Raw genomic sequence first — 15,844 nt, 5'->3', positions numbered from 1 at the left:
CATGCAGCTCGCTCAGTGGCCCCCGAGCTTCACACACCGGAGCTCTTGGTTCCCCCTCTGGCGCCAGTTTGGACCGGTGCAGTCGCCCAACGGAGGTCGACTTAGTTTAGGGGCGAACTTACGCAACAGCTACTCGGTTAGGTTGAGGCATAACAAGTCGTGGGTTAGAACTCCATCCGCCGGTCTGAGAAGCCGTCATTGGGCTGTGTTTCAAAAAGGGGCGGGCACTTTCAAAACAACGCCTTGGCTAGCGATTAGATGAACTACATGTCAATCAAACTCTTGACGAAGCCAGAAGGGAGAAAAGCCGGCATTGGTACTTGAAGCCTGACTTTGCAGTCAACTTGGTTGGGGATAATAAAAAACAGGTGCCAGGTGCCAGGTGCCAGGTGCCAGGTGACAGGTGCCAGGTGACAGGTGCCAGGTGCCAGGTGACAGGTGCCAGGTGCCAGGTGCCAGGTGCCAGGTGCCAGGTGACAGGTGCCAGGTGCCAGGTGACCGGTGCCAGGTGCCAGGTGACAGGTGACAGGTGACCGGTGACAGGTGACAGGTGACAGGTGACCGGTGACAGGTGACAGGTGACAGGTGCCTCGGTGCGTCGGCGTTGGACGAGATGGAGTGAGAACGGATTGAAAAAGCAAATGTTCACATACAATTCGAGACCTGAGAGACCAAAGTGGAATGAGACCAAAATAAATAATGTACGTAGCCGACCAGGTCTCTCCATCCAGGTCTCTCCATCCAGGTCTCTCCATCCAGGTCTCTCCATCCAGGGTCTCTCCATCCAGGGTCTCTCCATACAGGGTCTCTCCATCCAGGTTTCTCCATCCAGGGTCTCTCCATACAGGGTCTCTCCATCCAGGGTCTCTCCATCCAGGTCTCTCCATCCAGGGTCTCTCCATACAGGGTCTCTCCATCCAGGGTCTCTCCATCCAGGGTCTCTCCATCCAGGTCTCTCCATCCAGGTCTCTCCATCCAGGGTCTCTCCATCCAGGGTCTCTCCATCCAGGTCTCTCCATACAGGGTCTCTCCATCCAGGTCTCTCCATCCAGGTCTCTCCATCCAGGGTCTCTCCATCCAGGGTCTCTCCATACAGGGTCTCTCCATCCAGGTCTCTCCATCCAGGTCTCTCCATCCAGGTCTCTCCCAACATATAGAACCTTTCTCAAAGTGCATTGAAGTTCAGTTTTAAGGCTTTTGTTCCTCCCTGACGGTCAAAAGAGGAAACAACCGTTGTGTTTGGTTTGTCCGGCTTTTGGACCAAACTCAAATGTACCGACACCTCAAAAAGCTAGACACACACACACAAACACACACACACACAAACACACACAAACACACACACACAGACACACACACACAAACACACACACACAGACACACAGACACGCACACACACAGACACACACACACACAGACACACACACACACAGACACGCACACACACAGACACACACACACACAGACACGCACACACACACACACAGACACACAGACACGCACACACACACACAGACACACACACACAGACACCCACACACACACACACACACAAACACACACACACACAGACACACAGACACGCACACACACACACACACAGACACACACACACACACAAACACACACACACAGACACACACACACACACACACAGACACACAGACACACGCACTCACACACACACACACAGACACACACACACACAGACACACACACAGACACACGCACTCACACACACACACACATACAAACACACGCGGTTAAGACCCCGGATATTTCAAATGGTTGCCATGACGACGCACAGCGGGAGAGGAAGGAGATCTGCAGGATCAGTGGTTCATCTGGACAAAATACAGTAATTCAAAATGAAGCAGCTTCTATTTTCCACCGCAAAGAAAATGTAATAAAACAAACCGTCTGCTCCTTCTGCTCCTCGGGGGCGTAACGGATACCAGAGCACCGGACCATCGATGTCTCATCTGTGCCGGGGGGGAAGCCCGACTCCCTGCACCTCCTGCTCTTTGGTCACTTCACTCTGCTCCTTCCTCCCATCCCTCCTCCTCCTCCTCCTCCCTCTCCTCCTTCCTCCCATCCCTACTCCTCCTCCTCCTCCCTCTCCTCCTTCCTTCCTCCCATCCCTCCTCCTCCTCCCTCTCCTCCCATCCCTCCTCCTCCTCCCTCTCCTCCTTCCTCCCATCCCTCCTCCTCCTCCTCCTCCCTCTCCTCCTTCCTTCCTCCCATCCCTCCTCCTCCTCCCTCTCCTCCCATCCCTCCTCCTCCTCCCTCTCCTCCTTCCTCCCATCCCTACTCCTCCTCCTCCTCCTCCCTCTCCTCCTTCCTCCCATCCCTCCTCCTCCTCCCTCTCCTCCTTCCTCCCATCCCTACTCCTCCTCCCTGCACCTCCTGCTCTTTGGTCACTTCAGGAAGAGGTAGTTTCTAATTGATCCGAGAGAGGAGGAGGGATGGGAGGAAGGAGGAGAGGGAGGAGGAGACGAAGGGATGTGAGGAAGGAGGAGAGGGAGGAGGAGGAGGAGGGACGGGAGGAAGGAGGAGAGGGAGGAGAAGGAGGGATGGGAGGAAGGAGGAGAGGGAGGAGGAGGTGAAGGAACGGGAGGAAGGAGGAGAGGGAGGAGGAGGCGAAGGAACGGGAGGAAGGAGGAGAGCGAGGAGGAGGAGGGATGGGAGGAAGGAGGAGAGGGAGGAGGAGGCGAAGGAACGGGAGGAAGGAGGAGAGCGAGGAGGTGGAGGAGGGACGGGAGGAAGGAGGAGAGGGAGGATGAGGAGGAGGGACGGGAAGAAGGAGGAGAGGGAGGAGGAGGAGGAGGGACGGGAAGAAGGAGGAGAGGGAGGAGGTGTGACCCACATAGCGGAGCCTGGAGTATTTATAGAAGGAAGTGCCCTAATTGGCCAAGCCGCTGGGAGAGCAGCAGCACTGCACTGGTACCCTACTCCGTGTCCTTCACCTCCTGCAACCTTCCCTTCTCCTTGGCTCCTGCCACCTCGTCCTCAGTGACCTAATCCCCCCCCTCTTCCCCCTCTTCCCCCTCTTCCTCCTCTTCCTCCTCTTCCTCCTCTGAGTCTCTGCACCTTTACTCTGGCTCATCTTCGGCCTCTTGCTACTCTTCGTCATCTCCCTGCGTCTCCTCATCATCGAGCTGAAACTTATTTTTGCATCTCACCGATCGATCATTTTAACTCCAGTGATTCCACATATTGTTATAATCATTCATATTAAATCATGTTTTAATTGTAGAATGAGTGGGATGATGAGCTATCTGAGGAGGTTTGGGTGGGACACACAAACACAGGACCTTCACCAGGAGAACGGGCTTCACGTCTGAGGCTTCACGATGTTTTTAGGAAACATAATCACGTTGTTCCGTTACGAATACGACATAAACCAAATGTTTCAAACTGAGACCATAACCCAGGAGAAAAAAGGTCGCCTTGGAGAGAGCGGTTTAGTAGGATGAGAAGGTCATTTTTAAGACTTTGGACTTCTTTTACAAAATAAGCTTAAAAACACGGTAAAAGTTCCATGAAACTAAAACATTGAAGTAGTGAAGTTAAAGAATGAAAACATTAATAAACTCCGGAATATGGACGGAAAGACTCACGTAGGAAGTACTCGGAAGCATCCGCTGTGTAGTCTGCATCCTCAGGGAAGTGATCTATCTGCTTACACATTCCTTTATAAGAACCTGTGAGAGGAGACAAGACAAGCAGAGTTGTTATGAATGCTGTCAAAGCTCTTTAATGATTGATATGACTTCATATTGTATATGTCAATGTATTGTTGTGCTTCTCAGAAACCGTTTTTCATTTTAAATGTCTGTCAAGCAGCATTCTCTCTCCTGACCACCAGGGGGCGACTCCTTTGGTTGTATAGAAGTCTATGCTTCATGTGTTAAAGCTGCATTCTCTCTCCTGACCACCAGGGGGCGACTCCTCTGGTTGTATAGAAGTCTATGCTTCATGTGTTAAAGCTGCATTCTCTCTCCTGATCACCAGGGGGCGACTCCTCTGGTTGTATAGAAGTCTATGCTTCATGTGTTGAAGCTGCATTCTCTCTCCTGACCACCAGGGGGCGACTCCTCTGGTTGTATAGAAGTCTATGCTTCATGTGTTAAAGCTGCATTCTCTCTCCTGACCACCAGGGGGCGACTCCTCTGGTTGTATAGAAGTCTATGCTTCATGTGTTAAAGCTGCATTCTCTCTCCTGACCACCAGGGGGCAACTCCTCTGGTTGTATAGAAGTCTATGCTTCATGTGTTAAAGCTGCATTCTCTCTCCTGACCACCAGGGGCCCCTGTTGGTTACGTTGACCCTGTTTGCTCTGAGCTTCATATTCACATGTATATAGCGCTCATCATCATCACCTTCACGTGGCAGTCAGTACAGACTGGATGGCGTGAAACAAAACGACGCCAACAAGCAAGAACGCCGTTGTGATATCACGCAAAGAGGACTTTGGCGACGCCAGGAGGCGAGAAAGCGATAGAGGGAGGAGAGAGGAGGAGAAGCTTAGAGGAAGCATCTGAAACAAGAGGAGAGATCTGAAGGAAAGCCGTCGGAGGGTCTGGGAGGCGACAGACAGAAGAGGACGATGACGACGGGGAGCGCTTAATCCAAACGCCTCGACAGCGCAGGTGGGAGGAGACAGTGGAGAGAAATGCAAATGAAAGAGAGGAAGAAAAGAGAGCTGATGGTGCCGCTCATTAAGGAGAATTGTGTGTGTGTGTGTGTGTGTGTGTGTGTGTGAGTGTAAGTGTGTGTGTGTGTGTGTGTGCGTGTGTTTAGCTTGGTTCAGCTCCAGTGGTAATTGTATGCCCTCCCAAACCACTGCAATTAAATAGGCCCTTGTTAGTTGGGGATAGAAGGACAAAAGACTAGCGCCCGGCTTTAAATGGGCATCAGTTACACACACACACACACACACACACACACACACACACACACACACACACACACACACACAGAAGAAAAAGACAACTTTACAACGAGCCCGTTTAATATTTACACGTCTTAAACACTCGTAAACAGCTGCAGTCTGAAAGGAGCGTTCAAGGTATTTAAAAACATGCGTTTACCGATTCATGAGACTCGGATTATTGTTGTGTGATTCTCTTCAAGAATGAACAACGAACGACCGACACAGAGCATCATGTTGTGGTTAGAGAGTAATTTTAATATCACAGCATTGACGTGTCGGAGGCTCCGGAGGCCGAACTTTAGCCCAGAACAACGTCCCATTGGAAGAGTCCGGAGGCTCGTTTCACCAGAACTAAACCTCGGTGGCGTTCTGTGTCGCTTGAAACTGAAGCAGCTTTTAAAATCCAAGTCCAACACTGCTCACAAAATGTTCTGCACTCTTCACGATGTCGTTGCTCTCGGCCTCCAGACTTTCCTCAAGTCGGCAGAATTTTTTTTGGGCTTTGAACGTTTTGTTGTTGTTGTTTCATAAACGCTGCACGTCAACGTTCCTGCAGAAACGCACAATGCTCCACGGCTAACGTCGTGAAACGATGGGTCGAGTCAACAAAACTAACATAACTTAACGTAACTTAACGTAACTTAACGTAACATAACGTAACTTAACGTAACATAACGTAGCATAACTTAACTTAAAGTAACTTAACGTAACATAACTTAACGTAACTTAACGTAACTTAACGTAACATAACGTAACTTAACGTAACATAACTTAACGTAACTTAACTTAATGTGACTTAACGTAACATAACGTAACATAACGTAACTTAACGTAACTTAACGTAACTTAACGTAACGTAACTTTACTTAACTTAACGTAACTTAATGTAACATAACGTAACGTAACATAACTTAACGTAACATAACTTAACGTAACATAACTTAACGTAACATAACTTAACGTAACGTAACGTAACGTAACGTAACGTAACGTAACGTAACGTAACGTAACGTAACGTAACTTAACGTAACATAACTTTACTTAACTTAACTTAACATAACGTAACTTAACGTAACGTAATGTAACTTAACGTAACGTAATGTAACTTAACGTAACGTAACTTAACGTAACTTAACTTAACGTAATGTAACTTAACGTAATGTAACTTAACGTAACGTAACTTAACGTAACTTAACTTAACTTAACGTAACGTAACGTAACGTAACTTAACGTAACTTAACGTAACTTAACTTAACGTAACTTAATGTAACATAACGTAATGTAACTTAACGTAATGTAACTTAACGTAACTTAACGTAACATAACGTAACGTAACTTAATGTAGCATAACTTAACGTAACATAATGTAATGTAACTTAACGTAATGTAACATAACGTAACATAACGTAACATAACGTAACATAACGTAACTTAACATAACATTACGTAACTTAACGTAACGTAACTTAACGTAACGTAACTTAACGTAACGTAACTTAACGTAACGTAACTTAACGTAACGTAACTTAATATAACGTAACTTAACGTAACTTAACGTAACTTAACGTAACTTAACGTAACTTAACGTAACGTAACATAACGTAATGTAACATAACGTAACATAACGTAACTTAACGTAACTTAACGTAACGTAACTTAACTTAACGTAACGTAACGTAACTTAATATAACGTAACTTAACGTAACTTAACGTAACGTAACGTAACGTAACATAACGTAATGTAACATAACGTAACATAACGTAACTTAACGTAACTTAACGTAACGTAACTTAACTTAACGTAACTTAACGTAACGTAACTTAACGTAACGAAACTTAACGTAACGAAACTTAACGTAACGTAACTTAACGTAACTTAACTTAACGTAACGTAACTTAACGTAACGTAACTTAACTTAACGTAACGTAACGTAACTTAACGTAACGTAACTTAACGTAACGTAACTTAACGTAACGTAACTTAACTTAACTTAACTTAACGTAACTTAACATAACATAACTTAACGTAAAGTAACATAAATTTCTCACATAGCCGAAAGTGACATGAACATCGGCCTCCTGGGTGAAAGTCCCGTGTTTGTTGGACCACTACCAGCTGCCCTCAGGGGACGTTCCCGTTATTATATCACAATACCACAATGCCAACATTTGTTTTCAGGCGACTGGGCTGACTTTATTTTCCTATTTTAGTTTTATTATTTCCTTTGCACCAATTTCAAAATAAAAGAAGAGAGAACATGCATCCATCCATCGACGTCAACACACTGTGGAGCTTTTTGTTCTTATGCCTTTCTCTTAGTTTCTCAACCATCCAACATACAGTAATATAACACTTTCAAAATGGTGTCCGCTGTGGTTGCTAGGAGACGCAGAGTGGAAGTCAAACTGTTGCTCAACTCATCCCAATACATTGTTCCCCGAATCAGCGTTTTGGTCTTCGGCGTTAATTTACTGGCTTCTCCACATGAAGATCCTGCTTCACGTGGAGCAGTCAACTCACACTCTCACTCCTCCATCCATCTCTCCCTCTCTCTCTCTCTCTCTCTCTCTCTCTCTCCAATACATGCCCTCCCACACTGCAGCACAAGCACAAACACATGTAATCTGGAATTGCTTTTTCCTTTTCTCTCTGTCTCCTCTCTCTCTCTCTCTCTCCTATGTCTCTCTCTCTCCTATGTCTCTCTCTCTCTCTCTCTCAGTGGAAGGAGTGCTGAGGGTTCGGAGCGTGGTAGCTGAGAGCGTTTTTCTGAATATTGTCTCTTTTTTTCACCGGGTAGTGTGGGGTATGAGAGCGGGTAGCGGGGTGTAGGTTTCACGGGGTTGTGTGTGTGGGTTGGCGGGTGTAGTGTGTGTGTTTGTGTCGGTGCGCAGTGTCGTGCTAAGTACTAGCATGGAGCTGTAGCACTTAACCAGGAGACACGGGATCCGACTTGTACCCGGGTCCCCGTGCTCGGTGGAGGACTGCAGCCTCGCGGTGGGGGTGCTGGTCGGCCACGGCAGCGTGAAGTCCGCGGTGCGGATGAACAAAGCCGCGGTCGTCTTCCTGGACAGCGTGAGTAAGGCCGACGCGGTGGTGGAGAGCGGAGTCGTGGTGTCCGACACGCACGTCCCCGTCTCTCCTCTGGACACACCGGCGGTTAAAGTGACGGTGTCCAATGTTCCTCCGTTCCTGAAGGACGAGGAGTTGGTGGGGGAACTGTCCAGGTACGGGAGGGTTACTTCCCAGGTGAGGAAGCTGTCCTCTGGGTTCAGGTCTCAGCTCCAGAGACACGTGGTGTCTCACCGGAGACAGCTGGTCATGGTCCTCAACGACAGGAACGGGGCCCTGAACACCTCATTCAGAGTGAGAGTGGAGGTGCAGGAGGGGAGCACAGGGGGGGCAGAGGTGGTCCAGCAGGTGGAAGATGGGGGGGCAGGGAGGGATAAACGTGGGCAGGAGGCTGAGGTCGAGTTGGCAGACGGTGAGGTTGTCATGGAGGTGGACGAGGAGAAGAGTCAGGCTCACCGTCTGAAGAGGAAGAGGAGGGAGGATGAGGAAAGCTCGCAGGCTAAGAAGGGGGCTTCGGGTAAAGGGGAGGAGGAGTCTGAGGCCGTTTTGGAGGAGGACTCCTACTCGGATGCTGAGGGTGACTCCATGGACGACAAGAAGGAGCGCCCAGGAGTGTACAGCGTGGGCAGGATAAGGGGGTATCTTGTCAGGACCAAGAACCAGAGGGTGGTGATAGACAACCACTTCTCAGACATGCCGAGGCTCGCTAGGTCCATTAGGCACCACATGGCCGGTGAAGAAGGTAAAAGCTTTACAAAGCAGGAGGGCTACAGACTGACGGAGATGCTGCAAGAAGAGAAGGACGAGACGGAGATGCTGCAGGAGGAGAAGGAAGAAGAGGAAACTCCCGACTCCGTAGAGACTCCATACTGAGTGGGGTCAGAACCAACTCTCAGGAACACAAATGGAGTCGAAAGTTTGTTGTGGTTGTTTTTAGTTAATGTGTCTGTTTGTTCGTATTGTTCTATGTAAAATAAAGAGTTTGTAAAAATCTAAAAAATCTCTCTCTCTCTCTCTTACGCCAACAGATGGCCAGACATCTTTAAACTGGAGGTTCCTGAACGTTTAACGAGTATTTTATGGATCTGCACTCTGCAGTGAGTGTATTTGTGTTGCGCTTCATGTCACATTTTATTTCACTTATAGTCAAATATGAGGTGTTCACACGAAACAAATAATAACCTGTAGCTGTGGCGTCATAATGAGGTGGTTAGGATGTTCAGCTCTAGTCGAGACGGCACAGAAGGCCTGGCTCCCAAATGCACCGCCGCCACTGGTCAAACCTTAACCTAACCTAACCCAAACCTAAACAAACCTCAGCCTAACCTAACCCAAACCTAAACAAACCTCAGCCTAACCTAACCCAAACCTAAACAAACCTCAGCCTAACCTAACCCAAACCTAAACAAACCTCAGCCTAACCTAACCCAAACCTAAACAAACCTCAGCCTAACCTAACCCAAACCTAAACAAACCTTAACCTAACCTAACCCAAACCTAAATAAACCTCAGCCTAACCTAACCCAAACCTAAACAACCCTCAGCCTAACCTAACCCAAACCTAAACAAACCTCAGCCTAACCTAACCCAAACCTAAACAAACCTCAGCCTAACCTAACCCAAACCTAAACAAACCTTAACCTAACCTAACCCAAACCTAAACAAACCTCAGCCTAACCTAACCCAAACCTAAACAAACCTCAGCCTAACCTAACCCAAACCTAAACAAACCTCAGCCTAACCTAACCCAAACCTAAACAAACCTCAGCCTAACCTAACCCAAACCTAAACAAACCTCAGCCTAACCCAACCCAAACCTAAATACAGTATACCCAAACCTTAACCTAACCTAACCCAAACCTAAACAAACCTCAGCCTAACCTAACCCAAACCTAAACAAACCTCAGCCTAACCTAACCCAAACCTAAACAATCCTCAGCCTAACCCAACCCAAACCTAAATACAGTATGCCCAAACCTTAACCTAACCTAACCCAAACCTAAATATACTGAAATCTTACAAAACCTTAACCAAACCTAACCTTACTCATGTGGATGAACTGTTCTGGTGTTTTAAATTAGTTTACCAAAGTCTTAGGTTCACAAAAGTGTCGGAATATATGAATATAATAGTAGCTACATGTAATAAATGTCTAAAACCACATTGTGTAATATCGTTTTTTGAGTGTTGTCTGTCTCTCTACTTTCACCAAATGAAACTGAGAAATTACTTCATACTACATATCAAGCATTATGGGATGTATGCTAATGAAAAATTAGCATACATATTACATTTTTAAAATACATTTTTTCAAGAACAGTTTTCCAAACAAGAACAGAATATGTCCTAAATATAAAAACAAACTGTTTACTGACTGAACACAGCAATGTAAGGTGGGAGGTCCTTAGTGATTTCCTGAGTGTTCATTGGTTAGTTTCACACAAAATATTGACGGACACACAATTCCACAAAGTAGGTTGCCGGGCGGAGCGCGACACAAACGTCACACGTCCGAGCTCTCGGCTCGCTCAGTGAATCACGTACGATCTCGTGAGAAGAAGAACCCGGAAGTAGAACGTCTACAGAAGAAGAACCCGGAAGTAGAACGTCTACAGAAGAAGAACCCGGAAGTAGAACGTCTACAGAAGAAGAACCCGGAAGTAGAACGTCTACAGAAGAAGAACCCGGAAGTAGAACGTCTACAGAAGAAGAACCCGGAAGTAGAACGTCTACAGAAGAAGAACACGGAAGTAGAACGTCTACAGACTACGGCAACATCAGAACCAGATTTATGTGCCGTTTTACCACGGAGATATTAATATAACCGTCACGTAAACACCGTAGCCTCATGTGGACTCCAAAGAGTCTTTTATTGACAACTATTTCCAACCCAGTTATTGTCAGTTGTTTCATATTTGATTTGTTGGTTAATAAAGATGTGAGCAACACAGTTGTCCTCGAACATCAACCAATATTCTGCGCACAGAGAAACAAAACCTTTGTGTCTGTAACTGCATCAAATTCCCATCTGAGATAACCCCCCCCCCCCCCTCCCCTCTTTCTCCAGTGTAATAATGAGATGTCGCTCTTCCAAATTGCCGTCGTTAAATTATACATCCCGCTTAAACACGCAGCAGATACTATTATTCTGTGACCAGCCGGCACCTCAGGGGTCAGGACGGCTCCGTCACCACTTATTATCACAGTGAGTCTCAGATGATTTAATACCAACCAGAACGGACCCCAGTGACCCCTCCCCCATGATGTCACGAGCCAATCAGAGGCCTGCTTGTCGACTCACCTCGTGGCTGTTAAGGATAAGTTCATGGAGTGTGATGAAACACTAGAAGACACCCTTTTGTGAAGTATTAACATCTTAACCCACTGTACAAAGGTGTGTGTGTGTGTGTGTGTGTATACATCTTGTACTTGATACATAGTGAGGACCGGAACGTTTTTACAACAGAGTGAGAACATATTTTGAAAGTGAGGACAATTTGGTGGGTCCTCACTAGTTCAATGGTCTGTTTGAGGATTCAGACTTGGTTCAGGTTAGAGTCAGAGTTAAGCATTTCCTTGTGAGGGTTAAGGAGCAAGGGGCTAGGGAATGTCAATGAGGGTCCTCACAAAGGTAGAACGGGGATGTGTGTGTGTGTCTGAATCAGAGATGTAATGTGAAGTACAAGACGCCCTTTTCTGACAGCGCTATGTGTTATGCAAATACTTGGCATAGCAGTCTTTGTTCTTTATGCTATTTATGGCTCAATCTATCTGTATGCTAAAAATGCCATTAAAGTAATCGCTCAGCTGCAAAGGTGGATGAACTTCAGAGACCTCAAAGGAGACGTGTTACACAGCAAATACAGCAATCAGCTGGGTTCACGCACAGAAAGAAGGTCTTTTCTATGAAGGTTACGTCATCCAGCAGAAGGTTTCTCACCAGTGATGCTCTTCTTTTTTTATTTGCTTTCGGTTCCCCGTCTGCATTAAACACGGACATCATCATTACTGAATTCTCAACTGGCCCTTTGTAATAGATCTTTTACTGAAAGACCGGAGGGTTCAACAAGCGGCACGAGCGGTCAGAACCGGTCCACACGTTCTAAACCTTTTACGGTTGTTTCGCTCGGCCCACTTGAGACGTGATGAGATCAAACCCTCCTTTCTCCACTGCGCTCAGCTGGCCAATCAGAGTGGGACGTTGGGTGTGAACGCCTGATTGTAAATTCCAGAAATTGTCTGACACCCCCCCCCTCCCCAATCCGACATTAGAAAGGTGTGGGAGGAGGGGTTTCCGAAGCTGTTCTCCCCAGTATACTCCACTTCGAGGGGATACTGGCTCCCCTCCTCAACCACACCTCTCTGGTGGTGTTTGCATCTTTTATCAGTGACACTTTACACGCTTTACATCTGTCGCCATTGGCTGTTGGACTTTGGTGCTGAGGAGACAGAGACCAACAGGTCTGGGACCAGTAGGTCTCTGGAGGTAGCCCTCCTCCTTCACCAGTCCAACAACCAGCCAGCAGCCTTGAAGGCCTTCAGTCCGATCGTCACAACATAAACCATAACTGTTGTTCTGTTGTTGTAGAAGAGACTGTCAGACCCCATCAGAGGAAACACCTGGCCCAGGTTGTATACCTTCAACCTTTACCTTATATAGATTCCAGAACGAGTGAGACAAACAACAACAAACAATCGGACCGCATCAAGTGAAAAGAAAACCTTTTTGTCACAATTTTAAACATGTGGAGACAAAACAAAAACTACCTCATTGTGTTTGGAGAAAACATTGCAAAATTACTAAATACTCAAATTAAGTATGTTTGCTTTGTTTGTCAACGTTGACTTGGACTGCGGTCTCCTGGGTGAAAGTCGAGTCCAACAAGCCCTTCCTGCTCCATCCGTGGACTTCTACTTTGGCTAGAAACATATTCGTGATGCCTTAAGAGAAAAGTTACTAACCCGAGAGGAAATATGCTTCCCTGGAAATGTAATTTAAAATGCAGTTTAGTTTTATGGGAGCATTGTTTCTAGGAGGTGCTTTTAATCTATCCACGACTCCACCTCAAAATGATTGCAAGAAATAAAACCTTTTACTTTAATAATTTCGAATCTCAGACCAAAAAGGGAGAAATCTTGTATATGCCGTCTTCAGAACTTGAACACATGGATTTTCTTTTGTCTCTGTGAGATATTAAAACCATTTGTATTTTTCTTTTTAGTGCTTTGTCGTCTCCGTTGACTTCTCTTTAGTATCCAGCGGGTCGCTGTGCAGACGTGTGGCGGGTTATTGATTTGGCTTTACACAAAGGAAAAATGTAATTGAAATGAATTAAATTGAAAGAATACAATGAATATAAAATCCTGATGAACTCTTCGCGTTCGCTTCATTAAACGACTTCATCGTGAGCTGCATTTCATTTTAATCTTTGAACCCAGACGGCCGATTCATTTCCGCACAATTTCAGAACACATCCGACAACGGAGAGACCTATTAAAGATAATTGCAATAAATGTGGAATTAGATTCTTACACTACCCTAACTAATTTAGAGTAAGCAATTACTTTTCCTATCAGCAGGCATGTACGTGCATGCATACACAACACAGGAAGTAGTGTGATTTATAGTCCTGCTGTTTATTGCATCTGTGATGCAATAAAATTATTGTTTCTTCAATTAATGTATTTTAAGGGATTTTATTATGTTTTAGTGCCACTTTCAGAGTTTTACGTGTATTTTGATGATTATTGGAATTTTATTGTGAATTGCAAATATTTTGCCGGGATGATTGTAGGATGAAAAATCGTCCCACGCTTAATGCCGATATCTCCAACTTGACGAAAAGAACTCAAGAAGTCTTCACAAACCATTTGGAGAGTGACTGCAAAGCAAATCACTGACAATAAAAGCAACAAACATGTTGAGTTAATAAAGAGATGTGAGTTGTTTTTATCTCACTTTTTACTGTAAAACTTGAACCACTGGGATTTACTGAAAGTGGCGTAAAACGGCGTATTTCAGCGAAACTCAGGAATTACATTCAATAATAATATTTTTGAACAGGTATTTAGTTCTTTGATATCGTAGCACGTCAACAACGGTTATGGAGAGGAAACTTAAACACTTGGTCAAGGTTAAAAGTAAAAGTAGGAGGTAACAGAAGAGTTTCAATACCCTGACAGCGCCCCCCCTCCCCCCCCCCCCCCCCCCCCCCGCCCCCCCTCCAAAATTAAATTCCCAATCAACTAAAATGCATTCTCAATTACGTATCGAGGGAAATGTATTTTATTAGAGAAGCGGCTTCAAACATGTGATTAACTTTGTATATTAAAATAAAATAAAACAAAAACTCAACAAACTGCTTGGTTATGTTTACTGGAATTCATGGTTTGGCTCAGAATATGATTCTTATTTAAGTTACAGACGTAAATTAAAATGAGTCAACGTTGACTGCGGTCTCCTGGGTGAAAGTCCTGTGTTTGTTTTGACTTCAGCAGTTTCCACCAAAACAGAAATAAAAATGAAGTTCCATTTTTTCCACTTTAAGAGACCTTAATTACAGAAAGTGGACCCGACTTCCTGCAGTGGCACTGGATCTTTTGCTGCCTTTAGTAATATATTACTAAAGGAATCTTTCAGACCGGCACAGCGTCGTGGTGATGACGAACACACACATTTCAGACGCAGCGTTGCTTTAATGAAGACCCTCGTGCCCCCCGGGGGTGCGTGGAATCCAGTGATTAAGACTTCTCTACAAAATGCATGAAAGTTTAAAAGTACAAATTTAAAAAATATGCATTTCAAGAAGTCAACCAGTGTCTCCGAGCTCTGGCTTCAGTTGTGTTTCTGTTCAGAGGAAACTACAGTCTTAATGTACATAAAGCAGCTGGTTCCTCAGATCTGCTCTGGTGTCATGTATAATAGACCATTGTTTGCATTACAGATACTGTCTGCTGTGTTCCCATCATGCATTATTCCTCTGTGTATCACACATTAGGTCAGTCCAGACAGACATCTCTTTTGGTGCATCCTTCAAATAAGAACTACAGATCTCTCTTGTGGTGCATATACAAAGTCAAAGGTGTCTTCCAGAATCAGAGTCTCAAACAAGCGTCTCAAAGAATTGTCTGAAACAAGTATCCTCATCTCAAACAAGCGTCCTCATCTCAAACAAGCATCGTCATCTCAAACAAGTATCATCATCTCAAACAAGTATCCTCATCTCAAACAAGCGTCCTCATCTCAAACAAGCGTCCTCATCTCAAACAAGCGTCCTCATCTCAAACAAGCGTCCTCATCTCAAACAAGCATCCTCATCTCAAACAAGCATCCTCATCTCAAACAAGTATCCTCATCTCAAACAAGCGTACTCCTCTCAAACAAGCATGCTCATCTCAAACAAGCATCCTCATCTCAAACAAGCATCCTCATCTCAAACAAGCATCCTCATCTCAAACAAGTATCCTCATCTCAAACAAGCGTACTCCTCTCAAACAAGCATCCTCATCTCAAACAAGCGTCCTCATCTTAAACAAGCATCCTCATCTCAAACAAGCGTCCTCATCTCAAACAAGCATCCTCATCTCAAACAAGCATCATCGTCTCAAACAAGCGTCCTCATCTCAAACAAGCATCCTCATCTCAAACAAGCATCCTCGTCTCAAACAAGCGTCCTCATCTCAAACAAGTATCCTCATCTCAAACAAGCGTCCTCATCTCAAACCAGTATCCTCATCTCAAACAAGCGTCCTCATCTCAAACAAGCATCCTCATCTCAAACAAGTATCCTCATCTCAAACAAGCGTCCTCATCTCAAACAAGTATCCTCATCTCAAAC

General features: G+C 45.4%; 1 protein-coding gene across 1 annotated transcript in view; it reads right to left on the bottom strand.

Moving 5' to 3' along the window:
* LOC117730983 (voltage-dependent calcium channel gamma-2 subunit-like) overlaps positions 1-15,844 on the bottom strand; it is a 67,137-nt gene that overhangs the window by 18,973 nt on the left and 32,320 nt on the right. Inside the window, exon 2 of the mRNA XM_034533092.1 lies at positions 3,621-3,704. Coding sequence (XP_034388983.1) covers positions 3,621-3,704 — 84 coding nt within the window. The remainder of the gene's footprint in view (positions 1-3,620; positions 3,705-15,844) is intronic.

Source organism: Cyclopterus lumpus, chromosome 1 (genome assembly GCF_009769545.1).
Source record: "Cyclopterus lumpus isolate fCycLum1 chromosome 1, fCycLum1.pri, whole genome shotgun sequence".
NCBI classification, from domain to species: domain Eukaryota; kingdom Metazoa; phylum Chordata; class Actinopteri; order Perciformes; family Cyclopteridae; genus Cyclopterus; species Cyclopterus lumpus.
Note: the sequence above shows the minus strand (reverse complement) of the source record. Positions and strands in the feature narration are given on the sequence as shown.